Here is a 15,312-nt window from a genome sequence, read left to right on the forward strand (position 1 = left end):
TTTTCGTGTCACATTGTCGATGATTTTTATGAACGCACATTGTTTTTTAAAAAAAAGAGCAAAAACTTGAGAAACATAACACACTTATGTATGTATTTGCCGATTTTATACCAATTAATGCGTCTGTATATGATCAATACTTACGAAACGAGAGGAATAGTGGTTGTGTCTTTCTTGAGTGTCGATAGGGCAAATAATTATTTCTTTGATAAGATATGAAACAACAAAGCAAAGCAAATGCCAAAATCTTGCAACAAACAAAATGGCATTTCGATTTTTGTATGTTGGCCTCATTTCAACTTACCTTATTCCCTTCACATTACATATATCGATATAAAAACAAGGTGCGTGTGGTAGATATCACTATTATTAAATGGACATGGAAGATGAGTAGGTCCAATAGCTTAGTATGAAAAAAAGAAGAAGACAAGACTCCAAAAACTATGGCCTCCCATGTAATGAACACAAGGATTTGTACAATTTTGTATGCTTTCAATGAAAAGTAGCTCAAACTTTTAAGTGAAAATCAAGCAAACATTCATCGAGTGATTCAGCATCCACCCACAACCTGGGTCCTTATTCCTTTATGTTCTATCTCTTCCTATTCCCGACAATCTATAGTACTATTTCTCACCACTTGCAATCATACACTCCCTCCACAAATTCTTTTCTTCTTCTTTTGAAAGTAGGCCATTCTAACTCTTTCTTTAATGACAAGCTAAATACTCAAACATTATTGATCCATACATATTTTTTTTGAGACGTTCCAAGGTAAATAATGCATTTTCATTTTTGGCCAAAAATAATCATTACTCTTATTCCTTATTTTCATTGCTATCTTTTTATTAACACAGAACACCATTTCTTAATCCACATGCTCAAAGAAATGTATCACTTTACTCTGGATAAGGTCCAATTCGCCATAAATTGAACAACATAAGGTGACAGGAAATCTAGAGAACACCTTAACGTGAACTAAGGAAATTGAACTGAACTGCTTCTGATATTTTACTCCCTTTGTCTTTGAAAATATAAATTTTCTAATTTTAAAAATCCAACTACACTACTAATAATGTGAACTTCACTCTCTACTAACACTACTTCCACTATTATTTCTTTACCCCTCTCCTACTTTACCAATTAAGCATTAAAACTTATCCCCAACCAAATATTCATACTTATTTTTATTATAATCAATCGCTATTGGTATTCATCCCATAGAAAAAGGTTGAAGTCAGCCCAGCCCAGCTAGGAAAGTCGAGGCCCAAGTTCTGTAAACAATGAGGCCCATAACTCTATGCGATACCCTTTGTGATGTTCAGTTTGGGCCATATTGTTGGACCCATGCACTGGAAATTTGAATTCGAGTATTAATATAAAATTCATTGGGAATATTAAATCCAATTTTATCCAAATAATATATGTGCACTTCCCTTTAAAAGTTTAAAACACACCAAAAAAGGCAATTTATCTCGCTATATACCAATCGATTCAACCCTTTTTCATTATCCTGAATTCCAATTTCAAAATTTCACCACCATTTTTCCAGATCTACACTTCTCACTCTGAAAATGCCTCCGACTGATACGAGCCCCGATCTCAGAGTAGATTCTCCATCTTTCCCTCTCTCTCCCTTTATGTATAGTTGAGGAACCAAGTCAGCTACTGCATTTTCCTTTTAACACATTTAAATCCTTGTTTTGTGTTTGTTGCCTGTTCTTCTGCAGAGATCATCGACTAATCCAGCTACTTTAAGTATGAGGTAAGTTGAAAACTCGACAGAATGTAATTTTTTTTTCATTTTATGTTTTGTTGGACAGTGTGACGAAATGTGCAAAAATAATATAAGAGAAATTCGCGGTTTTCCCCAATTTTTTACTCGCTAATTTAGAATCATTGTTTGGTCAGTGAGTACGCGTTTGCGGATCTCAACAACTTGGAGCACTGTGCCAAGTATTTGAACAACACCTTAGTCACCTTTGGCTTCCCTGCTTCACTCGATCTCTTTTCTAATGACCCCGTAAGTTGTTGATTGCGATTTTAAGGATTTTGCTGAGCTTTTATTTCTAGTACTTGTTGTAGAAATAAGGGGGAGGTAGGAATGGGGGTTATAACACTTGTTTTGCTATGCGTTTAATGTGGATGGAACTTTTTTGAAATAGGTGTCGGTGTCGAGAACTTGCAATTGCATACATGCTTTGTTGCAGCAGAGACAGCGTGATGTTGAGTTTCGCGAGTCTGCCAATGAGCAGAGGCAACGGTATTCTTCTTACCAAGTATTAGTGTAGATTGTTGCATATACTTACTAGTTACTATGTGGATAAGGGTTAGTGCATGATTTGCTTTTGCGGAATTTTGAGCTGGTTCAGTCATTAGGTTTAGCTTGTAAATTCGTCCAAACAAACCAAAAAGGAAAAAAGAAATTTGAAGTAGAAGATTGAGGAAAGACTTTTGTTTTTCATTTCTTGAACGTTGAGTATAGTAAGGCAGTTGCCCTCCTGTTGGATCTTTTTCCGCACTCAGCACACATGTTTCTGTTTCCAATCATGTGGATAAGGAACATTCTGATCTATGGAGTTGTAATGATGGCAAGGAACTTTGGCAGGGATCTACTAGGTTTTATATTTTTTCAATTTCTATAGTAGTTTAGGAAAATAATTCAATGTTCTGACAGCCAGATAATGTGTTAGTACTTTGGTGGTTTTAAGTCGGTCACAGATGTGGACAGGAACGGTTTAAGAATAAGAACTGAAGCATCAAATGATACCTCAAATTATTTTGTGCATTTACGGTGACTACTGACTACTCCCTCCGTCCCAACTAAGTTGAGTCACTTCTTTTTTGCACTCGTGGTGGAAAAATCGTAATAAATAGTTAAAGTGGATATATAATAAAGTAAAAGCGACAATAATATAGAGAAGAGTTTTATTACATTATTCTTGCTTTTACTTTATTATTATATATCTACTTCAACTATTATTTACGATTTTTTCAAAACGAGTGCAAAAAAGAAGTGAGTCAACTTAGTTGGGACAGAGGGAGTACTATTTTGCCTAAGAGCATAATGAATTCAGTTATTGGCAACTTGATCACAATTTTGCTTAGAAAGTCACTTGCATGTTATTATTTGACAGGCTGTTATCAGACATTTCAAGATTGGAAGCTAAAGTGGAGAGGCTGGAATCCCAATTGTCTACGAAAGATAGAGAGATAGCTAGTATGACGAGAACGGTGCGTCCAGTTTAATCATTTTGAAACATCAAGGGGGTTGTCTTTAATTGATATCTTTCTCTGGTTCTGTAACTAATTCAACCAATAGGAAGCGAAAGCTACAGCAGCTTTCAAAACCCAGATCGATAAGTTACAGCAGGAGCGAGATGAATTTCAGAAGATGGTTTTGGGTAACCAGGTTTGCATTTAACCTTCTTCTTGTTGTACTAATGCACTCATTGCTATATTACAAATTATAACTTGGTACTTGATGTCAGCAAGTGAAAACTCAACAGATTCATGAGATGAAGAAGAAAGAAAAAGAGTATGTAAAGTTGCAGGTACGACTTTTTTGTATGTCTCATTATTTGTTAAATGAAATACTACAAAAAACGTAGTTTGAAGGTGGCGTAAATCACATAAAGATAACCATATAGGTAATCAACATATCATTTCTTGCAGGAGCGCCTCAATCAAGTAGTAATGGAGAAAAAGAAAGAATCTAGATCAGGCATGGAAATTATGAATTTACTACAGGTGAATATGTTGTTAGTATAATAGTTATCTTATTATGTTTACTATAATTCTTGTAGTTTCCTCATGCACGTATGCTATATTTACAGAAAGAAGGCAGGCAGCGTGGGACATGGACTGGGAAGAAGGCTGACACTGATTTCTACAAAAAGATTGTGAGTAATGTGGGCTTATTAAGTTACTAGAGGGACACACGTTTCATTAATAGTTGCTACTTGCTGCCACCTGCCTGTAGGTGGAAACTTGCGAAGCAAAAAATCAAGAATTGATGGCAGAAAATGCAGATTTGAGAATATTATTACGTTCAATGCAGGTACCTTTGATCGTTTAGACTGATGATGAGTTTGGAAATGTATTTTGTGTTACTGGTTGTTTTTCTTAATTTCTATTTATAGACATATATTGTTCCCAAGGATCAAATTACAGGGTGGAGCCATTATTTATTGTTCAGTGAAGGTGAAAATTTATTATAATTAGACAAATTGGGGCCAACTGAATGGAAGCATAGTGTAGGTGCTGGAATACATGAATCCTCTCCCTTGTTTCTCTACGTGTTAATATGTTATTATTGGTCTTATAGACTATGTGCTATTGGCCTATTGTGTGCATGAAGCACGATCACTTGAAGTGACTGTAAATCATGGGCTTGCCTCATGCTCATCCTGCCTCTTGTCATGTTTGAGTATCTGGGAGAAGTTCAAGATTTATTTATAAATTATTAGACAAGAATGGTGATACTATAATTTATAAGAAATTTTGTCAAGGTATATTATTTATATACAGTGTAATGCCACGACTTACACAGGAAGGAGTCTTTTAGTGCAATGAAGATTTGTATCTAACTTATTCCTGAACCCAGGCTGATATGCGTGAATTCTTGAATGCTCCAAATGGAAAGCAGTCTTCTCCTGTCAATACTAGGTCAGATGCTGACCTGTCACAGTCCCCTTTGGTAGGGAGGACGGTATGTATGTCAGAATTTAGGAAATAGATAAAAAATCCGATATTAATACTATGCTATACTTCCATCTGCATGAATAAGGTTCAATTTTTACTTTACAGGATATGTTTGATCTGCCTCTTCACATGGGCAGAGATCAAATTGAAGAAAGTCTCCGAACAAAAATGAGCTCAATCAAGGATCGCATGGTTCAACTTCAAGATGCACACAAGGGTGCAGAATTCACTTCTGAAGTGTCAGAGAGAGAGCTTGAGCTTGAAGCTCAGCTTGTTGAGGCAAGAAGCATTATCCAAGAGCAGGTATCATACTGTTTCTTAAAGTCCTAGCCAGAAATATTTGCATCCTCGAAGTTTTAGCTGTCGGAAAAAATGCATTTTATGCTCATTTATGTTTGTTAGTAACACGTGACTTATCTTCTGAATTCATTATTGCTGTGTAAGCAATTACCCCTTACTTTGCTGATTTATTTTCTTTCGGGCAAGCATTGTTCTTATTTTATTCACTAACTTATTCTCGAGTCATCACATGTACATTTAAGCTTAAAATTCTTTCCCTAAATGTGTAAGAAAAAAATTCCTGTCACAAGGCAAGGAACACTACAGTGGACTAGATACATTCTGATAAAATTTAGTGTTAAACCAAAAATTTTACAAGGCAGCAAGATGAATTTTAACTCATCTTAAGGACATGAGCTTTTCTGAGGTTTTAGATAAAGTTTCTTCTGAATAAATTTCATTTAAGAATGTTCAGAATAGAAGTATGCTATTCTGTGAAATACAGATTGTCATTTTGATTACTGTTCTGCTCATGCCACTTTGTCCCTTGTGTTTCTTCGTTTGGAATTTGTTTTGCATCTGACACCTATACTAAGTTTCACTGTCCTCGTACGCAGGAATCTATAATGTCTAAACATATTCCTAGATCTAATAAGCCAAGGTACGTTTCCACAGATCATTCCCCTTCCTCAACCCTTCCTCATGCATGATACACACACACCCACCCCTGTGAAGATGAGTTATTATATGGAATCAAGGGGGAAGTTAGAGAATAATCTAAATAAAAACAGAAGATTAATGTCTTATGCAGGACACTAAGTGGCCATCTAAATTCCGAGAGGGAGTCAATGTTGTGATCACTACGAGGTATATTGATATGCTTATTTAGACATCCTTATCTTTAAAGGACATCTGCACCTATGAAGTAAACATCTCTACTTATCAGTGTTGTTATAGAATCGCTTTGTTTTGTAGGAACTGTAACCTGAAAAGTCCTTGTTGCTAGGTTCTACATGACACTTGGTTTGATAACATATTCCTAGTAATAGATTCTACTGGTGAAGCTAATGTGCATTGTCTAAAAGCCGTACACTGATAATGTGTTCTCATATTTTGTTCGGAGCGTTCAGGAGACTGCAAATTCTCACGAAAACAGATAGCTCATTGCCTGATAGTGTGTGTACATTTGTAATTGCTCTGTGCTTTAATTATCCTAACATGTAGTAGACAATAGGTTCAGCTGAAACATATCGTTTGTTTAACTCGAGTTATTTAGTAGTTGTTACAATGACAGTTCCTTTGCTTCATTTATTCTCCAACTTTTATCTGAGCTGTATATTTACATGTGCTAGTTATGGTTGACCAACTATCGACGTATCTTGCAAACATGTATACTACTATAAATAAATATTTAGTGGTATAAGTATAAAAGTCAAATCCGTATATCACCATCTCATGATTCATGAATGGCCTCTTATATTAGGCTTATGGCTGCATAAATTCATTGCATAATCACAGGCTTACTTTAGTGATGCCGGCCATAAAATTGGATATTTTTTTTATGTTTGTTACCGACGTTTGTTTTTGTTTTTTAACTTGTTTGTTTTGGTTTTGATTCAGCGTTTTTCACTTTTAAAATTTAATGTGATTATAATGATCTAAGTAATATGAAAGTAAACTATAGAACAATAAATAATACTCTCCTCGTCTACTGATTGAGGCTAATCAACTGAGGATTTGTCAGTCATTCTGGAGATGCTCGACTAAGGATCCAATCGAAATGAAATTGAACCAATGGTGTCAGGAGGGTAAACTATACAATGCAGAAATCAATGATTTTTAGGCACGTCGATGGGTTGACATATGCAACGGTAGAGGTTAAAATCAATCATCGATCGCTTGTTCTGGGTGGATTATCAATCGCTCAACATTCCACTAACTCATTCATCTAGCCCGGTATACTAATATTTTGATATGTTTCTCCATCCCTAATTGCTGAGTAGTGGTGGGGCTTGAAAACCAAAAGAAAATGGTAGCTCTGAGTCGAGGAGAAGTTAGTTGTACCTTAAGTGCACATGGATAACACCAACAACTGTATGACCAAAAACCTTAACGTAACCTTGAAAACAGAGGTGGGCGCTTTGCTTGCCTATGTCAAAAAGAAGTATATGAATCACCTCTATTAATATACTATCACTCAAAACAACTTAATTTAATAACAATCACACGCTAATCATCAGCCTACTCAGTCACAATCATGTGCCTTTGATTCCATTCTCACTCTTCCATCTACATCAAATCTACACATACTTAAAAATAGCAAAAGAGAAACAAGAAATTGACAATGGCATTGAAAAGCAGAGAGCCAGCTTCTATGCTTGAAGGTGATGGGCTTTGCATCAGCAGAATTCTTGCTAGAGAATCATCAGTGGGGCAATCTTCACGTGTGTTTTATCGATCCAACGAAGGCATTCCGTTTCGATGGGAAATGCAGCCAGGAACAGCAAAGAATCCACAGCAAGAGGAGCAAGTTATTCCTCCTATTTGCCCACCACCACTCATGCAGTGCTTAGGCCTCCCTCTCCCCAATCTCGATGAGCCGGAGCCACCGCGGCTGAAAACATCCATGATTTGGAGGCTGAGAAAAGTGCTGAAAAAAGGAATCACCACGAATATGATAAAGAAGGTGCGTGGAATAAGAAACAAAGAGCAAGAGAGCTCTAGATTCTCTTTAACCTCCGATGTTTCCATGGTCGATTCTCCCTTCTGCTGCAGCCCTTGGAACATTCCAGCCATCCTGGTAATTAATTAATTATTTCATTTTCTTATGCTTCTTTTATTAGGATAGAAGAGTTATCTTTATCTTGGCTCAACAACCATTTGGTAGCAAGGTTAAATTTGCATGATGGCCATATAACATCCATTTGTTACACTAAAATAGACTAAATCAAGATAAATTATTGTAGGGACAAAATCCGGCTACATTTCCATGAACTTTTGAACTTGACATATAATATCTCGAACTTAAATAGTTGTTGAATTTTTCTCATCATCGACAAAATCCGGCTACATTTCATTTGCTATTACATCACATAAGATAAGGTCACCACTGAAAAATGACAGTGGTGTGATTAAAAAATATCTCATTTTAATGTAGTTGGATTTTGTCGTTGGTGGAAAAAATTCAACAACTATTTAAGTTCGTGATATTATATGTCAAGTTCAAAGTTGGTGGGAATTTTTATTTTATTTTTGAAAAGTTTCGTGATATTAAGAGTATATTATGATCGCTATGCTTGTGTAAAATATAGGAAGAAGGGAACACCAGAATATACTACTGCAACATACACAAGAATGAATTCGCCGTGGAAGAAGGCGATTTATTTATGAGCAGAATTCTCTCCCAAGTTTCCGCACCGGAGCAGTTTTCCGACCCGCTGCATGGCGGGGATTCAGCGGCGGGCGTGCCGTTTGGATGGGAGATGCATCCAGGCACGCCCAAGGTGGCGGCTGAGGATGAGCTCATCCCGCCACCAAGCCCTCCGCCAGCGGCGCAAAGCCTGACACTACCGCGGCCTGCGCCAGCTGGCGGATATATGAAGACGAAGAGCTCGGCGTGGAAGAAGGCTTGGCTCTGGATAAGGTGGCGCGGCAGGAAAACGGAAACATTGAAAATGCAGCACGAGATCAGCTTTAGGTATAATGAGAAATGAGGTGTTGATGATCCTTCTCCTCCTCCTCCTCTTCGGAAAACCTCGTCGGTTGGGCCGCTGCCGAGAAGCTGCGGTTGGAGGGTGTCGAAGATTCGGAGGAATTTGGCGGGGAGGTGTGGGCCTTGGAAGCGAAGAGAGTTGCTTGTTTTTGCAGGGAGAAAGTGAAACTCCTTGTTGTCGTAGTGCTTATTTGGTAGCTTAGATAAGACTAAGATATATAAGTGATATGAGCTTATTTAACCGTATGGTAGATAAGATGAAGCCCATATTAGACACTGAAGCGCATTTTACTTTAATTATCTTGTGTTATTTTAACATGTGTACTAAACAAACACTAATATGTCCTCTTTTACTTTTTAATTGTGTAATAGATTATGTGAAACTTGTATGAAGAATTTGTCAATATATTACTATGTGTTTATGTATCAAAACGAAATTTGAATATATTACTATGTGTTTATGTATCAAAACGAAATTTGATGGCCTTCAACAGATGGTGGGATTTATAACTCAAGTGCAAATGCATCCATTCCTATTATTTGTATGTAACAATTAATACTAATCTCTATTTATTATTTAATCTCGGTTTCTTAAACACTCAGTTGCTCGAGAATACTACTATTAGATTTTCAAATTTTGAAACATAAAATCAGGGCTACTGATAGAGATATTATTATTTTTAGAGGACTTTTATTTATTAAATTAAATAGGGTTATTTGATCCAAAAGCGTTCTCTCTTTGACATCCAATAGACCAATATAATCTTCAATTTTGCTGTATTCTCTTAAGGCTTCCTGTGACCATTATTGAGCCCAAATAATTTGGATCTGAACTCTAATTAAGTTTCATATTTTATATTCGTGGTGTATTTCTAGAGTTGACTTTTATTGAAATACTTATTTCTCCACAATACATTAGCTATTGCCAATAATTGACAAGTCGATGAGTGCAAAATCCAAATTCAGTATTGATCTTCAATTTTTTTTGCCCTTTTCTCTTAAAAAAAAAACTTATAAATGTAATTGAAACACACAAGTTTGGGCTTGATCTTCAAAATTACTTAATTGTAATTTTTTAATTATATATATATATATATATATATATATATATATAGAGGTTAGTGATCAAGATATAACTAATTTTAAGTGTATAACTAGAGAACAAATCTCAGCCACTCATTATCTTAATCTAATGATAAAATTAAGTATTCATTTTCTATTAATAAAAATTGTATGAGGGTATTTTTGGGAAATACATTGTTCCATATTTTGCTACTAAACGAGAAGCCATGATCCAGAAGCGTCTCGCGACGAGAGATCCCTGGACACCACCGCGCTCAGGCTCCTGCCGATGACCGGATCGCGGCGACGGTGGGAGAGGGGGAGGAGGCGCGGCAAGTCGGAGTTGTTGTGGATGCTCATCGATGTGATGCAGCAGAAATGATGCATAGCACACGGATTGACTTTATCATAATTTGGATCGATGCGTCATGGAAATTGAACCGATCGTTCCCCGGAATTCGCGGCGAGCGGCAAATCGGTGGTGGCGGAGAAGCGATTCAATATAGAGTGATTTTATTTTATTAGATTATTTTTTATAGTGTTTGATGCTCAGCTGTGTCTACATTTGCTAATTGAATGGAAAATTGAATGATTGGTACTCCGGAAACGCAGATCTGGTGGTTATCATTTTAATTGATTGATAGATTGATTTGGTTTTATCTTATTTTTTGATTTCATGCTCTTTGGGTCTGATTGTCTTAATTTTGATAGATCACGAATTCAGATTTGATGGTGATAAGGAGTGAAATCCTCGTTGAAGAAAGTATGTTTAGTGCTATGAATTCTAGGGTTTAATTAAATTTGGAAAGTGCAGGATGATTTTAAGAAATGCTCTATTTCATTAAAATTTGTGCATTTAAAATAATATGAAATTAATGTATAATTAATAAAATTATAGATCATGATTTCTGATATGGATTATGATTTTACTTCTTGTTTACAAAACACATCACTTTTAGCGTGATTTTACTTCACTCTTGTTTACAAAACACATCACTCTTAGTATGATTTTACTTCACTCTTGTTTACAAAACACATCACTCTTAGCATGATTTTACTCCACTCTTGTTTACAAAACACATCACTCTTATTATGATTTTACTTCACTGTTGTTTACAAAACACATCACTCTTAGCGTGATTTTACTTCACTATTGTTTACAAAACACATCACTCTTAGCATGACTTTACTTCACTCTTGTTTACAAAACACATCACTCTTATTATGATTTTACTTCACTCTTGTTTACAAAATACATCACTCTTAGCGTGATTTTACTTCACTCTTGTTTACAAAACACATCACTCTTAGCGTGATTTTACTTCACTCTTGTTTACAAAACACATCACTCTTAGCATGATTTTACTTCACTCTTGTTTACGAAACACATCACTCTTAGCATGATTTTACTTTACTCTTGTTTACGAAACACAACACACTTAGCATGATTTTACTTCACTCTTGTTTACAAAACACATCACTCTTAGCATGAATTTACTTCACTATAATTTACAAAATACATCACTCTTACATAATCTTTGGATGTAAATTGGCTTCAGATGACTAAATTTTAGTGGAATAGAGTTGATAATTATGAAAGTTTTCAGTTTTGAACCAACAACAATACAATGGGAACAGTATGATTAGTTGTTCTAGTTTTGCATGAGCCAAGTGGATCTTCAGTTCTCGTGCAAAATATATGTATATTCTTTTATATCAACTTTTGTATTTTTGTGACATGAAGATGCAGGCAAGAAAAAGAAGAGTTTTGAGAAGTTGTTTATCAATTGCAGAGAACTCCAGCTACAAAATCAGGGAAACCAAATCTCAAGACAAAATTACTCTATTTATCCACTGATTTTTATTAATATACAAATTGACGGCGCCGCCGCTGCCGGAGAGCTCGATGTTGTGGCTCGGCGGCGGGGACAGGTCGACGCCGCCGCGGAAGCGGGAGAAGGATCCGGAGAGCAGATCGTTCATCTTGTGAGGATTGAGTGATTGGATTTGGAAATTGGAAGTATAAAAGGGGGAATTGGTTGGTGAAGAATGTTGGATGAGTGAAGGAGTGGTCAATGAAGTCTTGAGTCGTGCGTGCTGGTTCAACTACATAAAATTCTCAAACAGATGCTAAACAGAGGAGGAGGAGGAGGAGGAGAGAGATTAAGACGACGAATTTGATTTTGGATTTAATTCGATCTGCAATGACAATAATACCCCTGACTTGTTATTATGGAGTAAATTTGTGATTGAGAGAGCTAATATCTCATTAAATTCGAAAATTAACATTAGCCCTTGATTTTTTTGATCTTGTGGCTATTATTTGTTCTCTAGTTATATGGTTAAGAGGTGTTTGCCATAGATCACTACCCTATATATATATATATATATATATATATATATATATATATATATATATATAGGTTTTGATCCATGCAAAACCATTCTTAATACAAAAATGCAGAACCAAGTATACAAAAGTCATTTTTAGGTCATTGTAAGCTTATTTTTACGTCATTTTAGTAAGGATGACATGAAATGATCTTAACATGACCTCAAACCCAAAGTTTATAATATGACCTAAAACTGCTTTACAATGACCCTCCGTGTTTTTGTTTAAGTATTGACCATTGGATTGTCAAATCTCATGGTCAGGATTTGGTCTGGATTTGTATTAAGATCAAGTTTTGTATTGATCATTTTCCTATATATATATATATATATATATAATATATATATATATATATATATATATAGGGTAGTGTTAAAATCCTATATATCACTTAGATTTAAGTTCCGTTTTTATTGGGATCGTTGGATCTTGAGGATGAACGATCTAGATTTAATTTTTATAGTAGCATTCCGTAGTTCATTATTTAGTTTATTTCGTGCATTATGAGGGTGAATTAGTAATTATATGTGCTCAAATCTGGAGAAACCGAGGAGCCGAGATTTTAGCGGGATACACCCACTACTTTCCATGTACTCCACGCCTCATTCATCATCATCCTTAATTACTCCAGCTTCTCTCTCCATTTTTGACTTCTCAAATTCCAGCCAAACCCTAACCGCCTCCACCACCGTTTTCACCGATACAAGCTTAAATTCATCCGCTGTTACCTTCGATTTTCAGTCATCCGTTCTGTTCTGAACAATACTCCACCGCCACCATCACCGTTTTCGCCAATAAGAAGAGGTAGGGTTTTCGAATGTGTATGTACTAGTTTAATTTTCGAGTTGCAACAACCCTTTCTCCAAGTTTCGCCTGTAATACACCACAATTCAACTGCATACCACCGACCGGCCGTATTTGTTAATACAGTCTAATTCCCCTTTGTTTCGTTGGATTCCTTCGCAGTTCTTAAAATGACAAAAAGAGGACGACCAACAAATTCACAACAATCCCAGCAAGAGGGTGAGCCTTTGTTTTTCATTTGCAATTCGAATTGATGTTTATTTTTGGATTTTACTCTGACATGGTTTAACATAATTTTGCAATTCGAATTGATATTTTATTTGCAAAATATCTGCTTGTTCTGTACTTGTTAAAATCTCTTCATTATTTGCCAATGTTATTACATTATTTGAATATGTGAATGCATTATGGTCATTTCTGTTTTAAATTGTCAGATAACAAATGTAATATTAGTATACTCATTAATTCATATAATCTCTGCATTATGTTCAAATGTGATTGCATTATTTTACTATATCCTTGAATTATGTGTAATGCTGTTTTATACAGTAAAAGAGGAAAGGTATTTAGTGTTACATTCTGTGTATTAAAACTGTATATCAATGCATTATTTACCTATATGATTACATTATGAATGTTGTTGGTGTGGTTATAGATTGCGGAAGAGTAAATTGAAAATCTGCTTGTTCATTAATTTTTAAAATCTCTTCATTATTTGCCAATGTTACTACATTATTTGAATATGTGAATGCATTATGGTCATTTCTGTTTTAAATTGTCAGATAACAAATGTAATATTAGTATACTCATTAATTCATATAATCTCTGCATTATGTTCAAATGTGAATGCATTATTTTCATATATCCTTGAATTATGTGTAATTCTGTGTTATACAGTAAAAGCGGAAGGGTATTTAGTGTTAGATTCTGTGTATTAAAACTGTATATCAATGCATTATTTTCCTATATGATTACATTATTAAAGTTGTTGGTGTGGTTATAGATTGTGAACGAGTACATTGAAAATCTGCTTGTTCATTACTTGTTAAAATTTCTTCATTATTTGCCAATATGACTACATTATTTGAATATGTGAATGCATTATGGTATATTATTTCATTATTTGGATTTGATAGTGCATTATGTAGCCTGTTTTTTTACATTACGTTTGATTTTGATATGCAGAGATGCAATTGTGTATGAGGACAACTAAAAACAAACGGTGCAGAGTGAGTTCCTTTCGTTGGAACCATTCAAAGCTGTCAGCCCGGTCATTATAGACACTTGGTGCTCTTACTTGAATAACATGGAGAAGCTGAAGGCACCAGATAGTAGTTGTCATTATTTTGATTGTTGTAGGAAATACGAACTATCAACGGGCTGATGAGTACTTCAATGAGTTAACCGCACAGTTATTAGAGTAATTCAGTGTTATAGAATCCAATAACGAACAAAAATTCGGTGCATGTATCAGTTTAAACGTTGTTATTATTGAGTGCGTACTACACCCTAACCCCTACACTTATTAAACCCTTAGGGGTAACAAGAAACGTGTGGCAAACATCGAAACACGCCACATCTTATTCGTATACATTGCAGTTCAAATATGGTGCATTATATAGTCAATAAAATCCATTACTCGTTAACATTCGGTGCATTATTCGTATCAGTTCGTTTCCATTCGGTGCATTATTCGTATCGGTTTAAACGTTGTTATTAATGAGTACGTACTATACCCTAGCCCCTAGGCTTATTAAACCCTAAGGGGAAACAAGAAACGTGTGCCAAATATCGAAACACGACACATCTTATACGTATACATTGCAGTTCACAAATGGTGCATTATATAGTCCACAATATCCATTACTCGTTACCATTCGGTGCATTATACGTTTATGTTTAAACATTGTTATTAATGAGTACGTACTATACCCTAGCCCCTAGGCTTATTAAACCCTTAGGGGAAACAAGAAACGTGTGTCAATCATCGAAACACGACACATCTTAATTGTATACATTGCAGTTCATATATGGTGCATTATATAATCAATAATATCCATTATTCGTAACCATTCGATGCATTATTAGTATCAGTTTAAACGTTGTTATTTATGTGTACGTACTATACCCTAGCCCCTAGACTTATTAAACCCTAAGGGGAAACAAGAAACGTGTGCCAAACATCGAAACACGGCACATCTTATTCGTATACATTGCAGTTCACATATGGTCCATTATATAGCCAATAATATCCATTGTTCGTTAACATTCAGAGCATTATTTGTATGTTCATTACTTGACTGATTCTGAACATTATTTGGCTATTTGAATGCATTATTTATCTTGTTTTATGCATCACGTG

At 35.3% G+C, this 15,312-nt stretch overlaps 2 protein-coding genes and 1 long non-coding RNA gene across 4 annotated transcripts; all 3 read left to right on the forward strand.

Annotated features, from left to right (window-relative positions):
• The first annotated feature begins 1,467 nt into the window (after nt 1-1,467).
• LOC121790907 (afadin- and alpha-actinin-binding protein-like) lies at nt 1,468-6,287 on the forward strand. Of its 2 annotated transcripts, none has more exons than XM_042189000.1 (15): nt 1,468-1,604; nt 1,728-1,762; nt 1,909-2,020; nt 2,163-2,260; nt 3,135-3,231; nt 3,320-3,409; nt 3,489-3,551; nt 3,673-3,747; nt 3,834-3,899; nt 3,980-4,057; nt 4,604-4,708; nt 4,807-5,004; nt 5,598-5,641; nt 5,792-5,847; nt 5,938-6,287. In XM_042189000.1, exons 1-14 carry the CDS (start codon nt 1,572-1,574, stop codon nt 5,835-5,837), a joined length of 1,140 nt encoding a protein of 379 aa, XP_042044934.1. In that variant the 5' UTR covers nt 1,468-1,571; the 3' UTR covers nt 5,838-5,847; nt 5,938-6,287. The 2 variants fall into 2 exon arrangements, with proteins under 2 accessions (XP_042044934.1, XP_042044933.1); XM_042188999.1 differs by having other exon boundaries at nt 5,956-6,287.
• A 785-nt stretch (nt 6,288-7,072) lies between these two features.
• Nucleotides 7,073-8,693, forward strand: LOC121790906. Its single transcript, XM_042188998.1, has 2 exons — nt 7,073-7,780; nt 8,292-8,693. The coding sequence occupies exons 1-2, from the start codon at nt 7,325-7,327 to the stop codon at nt 8,691-8,693; spliced, it is 858 nt and encodes a 285-aa protein (XP_042044932.1). The 5' UTR covers nt 7,073-7,324.
• A 4,150-nt stretch (nt 8,694-12,843) lies between these two features.
• On the forward strand, nt 12,844-14,199 carry LOC121790905. Its single transcript, XR_006048427.1, has 3 exons — nt 12,844-12,950; nt 13,113-13,169; nt 14,136-14,199. It is a non-coding gene; the product is annotated as an uncharacterized LOC121790905 (long non-coding RNA).
• Nucleotides 14,200-15,312: the final 1,113 nt, after the last annotated feature.

This window comes from Salvia splendens, unplaced genomic scaffold (assembly GCF_004379255.2).
Source record: "Salvia splendens isolate huo1 unplaced genomic scaffold, SspV2 ctg664, whole genome shotgun sequence".
NCBI classification, from domain to species: domain Eukaryota; kingdom Viridiplantae; phylum Streptophyta; class Magnoliopsida; order Lamiales; family Lamiaceae; genus Salvia; species Salvia splendens.

Bases quoted from the DNA above. Each gene is read 5' to 3' on its own strand.
- LOC121790907 (XM_042189000.1), top strand. From the start codon at position 1,572: ATGCCTCCGACTGATACGAGCCCCGATCTCAGA. The intron at 1,605-1,727 runs GTAGATTCTCCA...GTTCTTCTGCAG, and splicing joins ATACGAGCCCCGATCTCAGA to AGATCATCGACTAATCCAGC. The intron at 2,261-3,134 runs GTATTCTTCTTA...ATTATTTGACAG, and splicing joins GCCAATGAGCAGAGGCAACG to GCTGTTATCAGACATTTCAA.
- LOC121790906 (XM_042188998.1), top strand. From the start codon at position 7,325: ATGGCATTGAAAAGCAGAGAGCCAGCTTCTATGCTTGAAGGTGATGGG. The intron at 7,781-8,291 runs GTAATTAATTAA...TGTAAAATATAG, and splicing joins GGAACATTCCAGCCATCCTG to GAAGAAGGGAACACCAGAAT.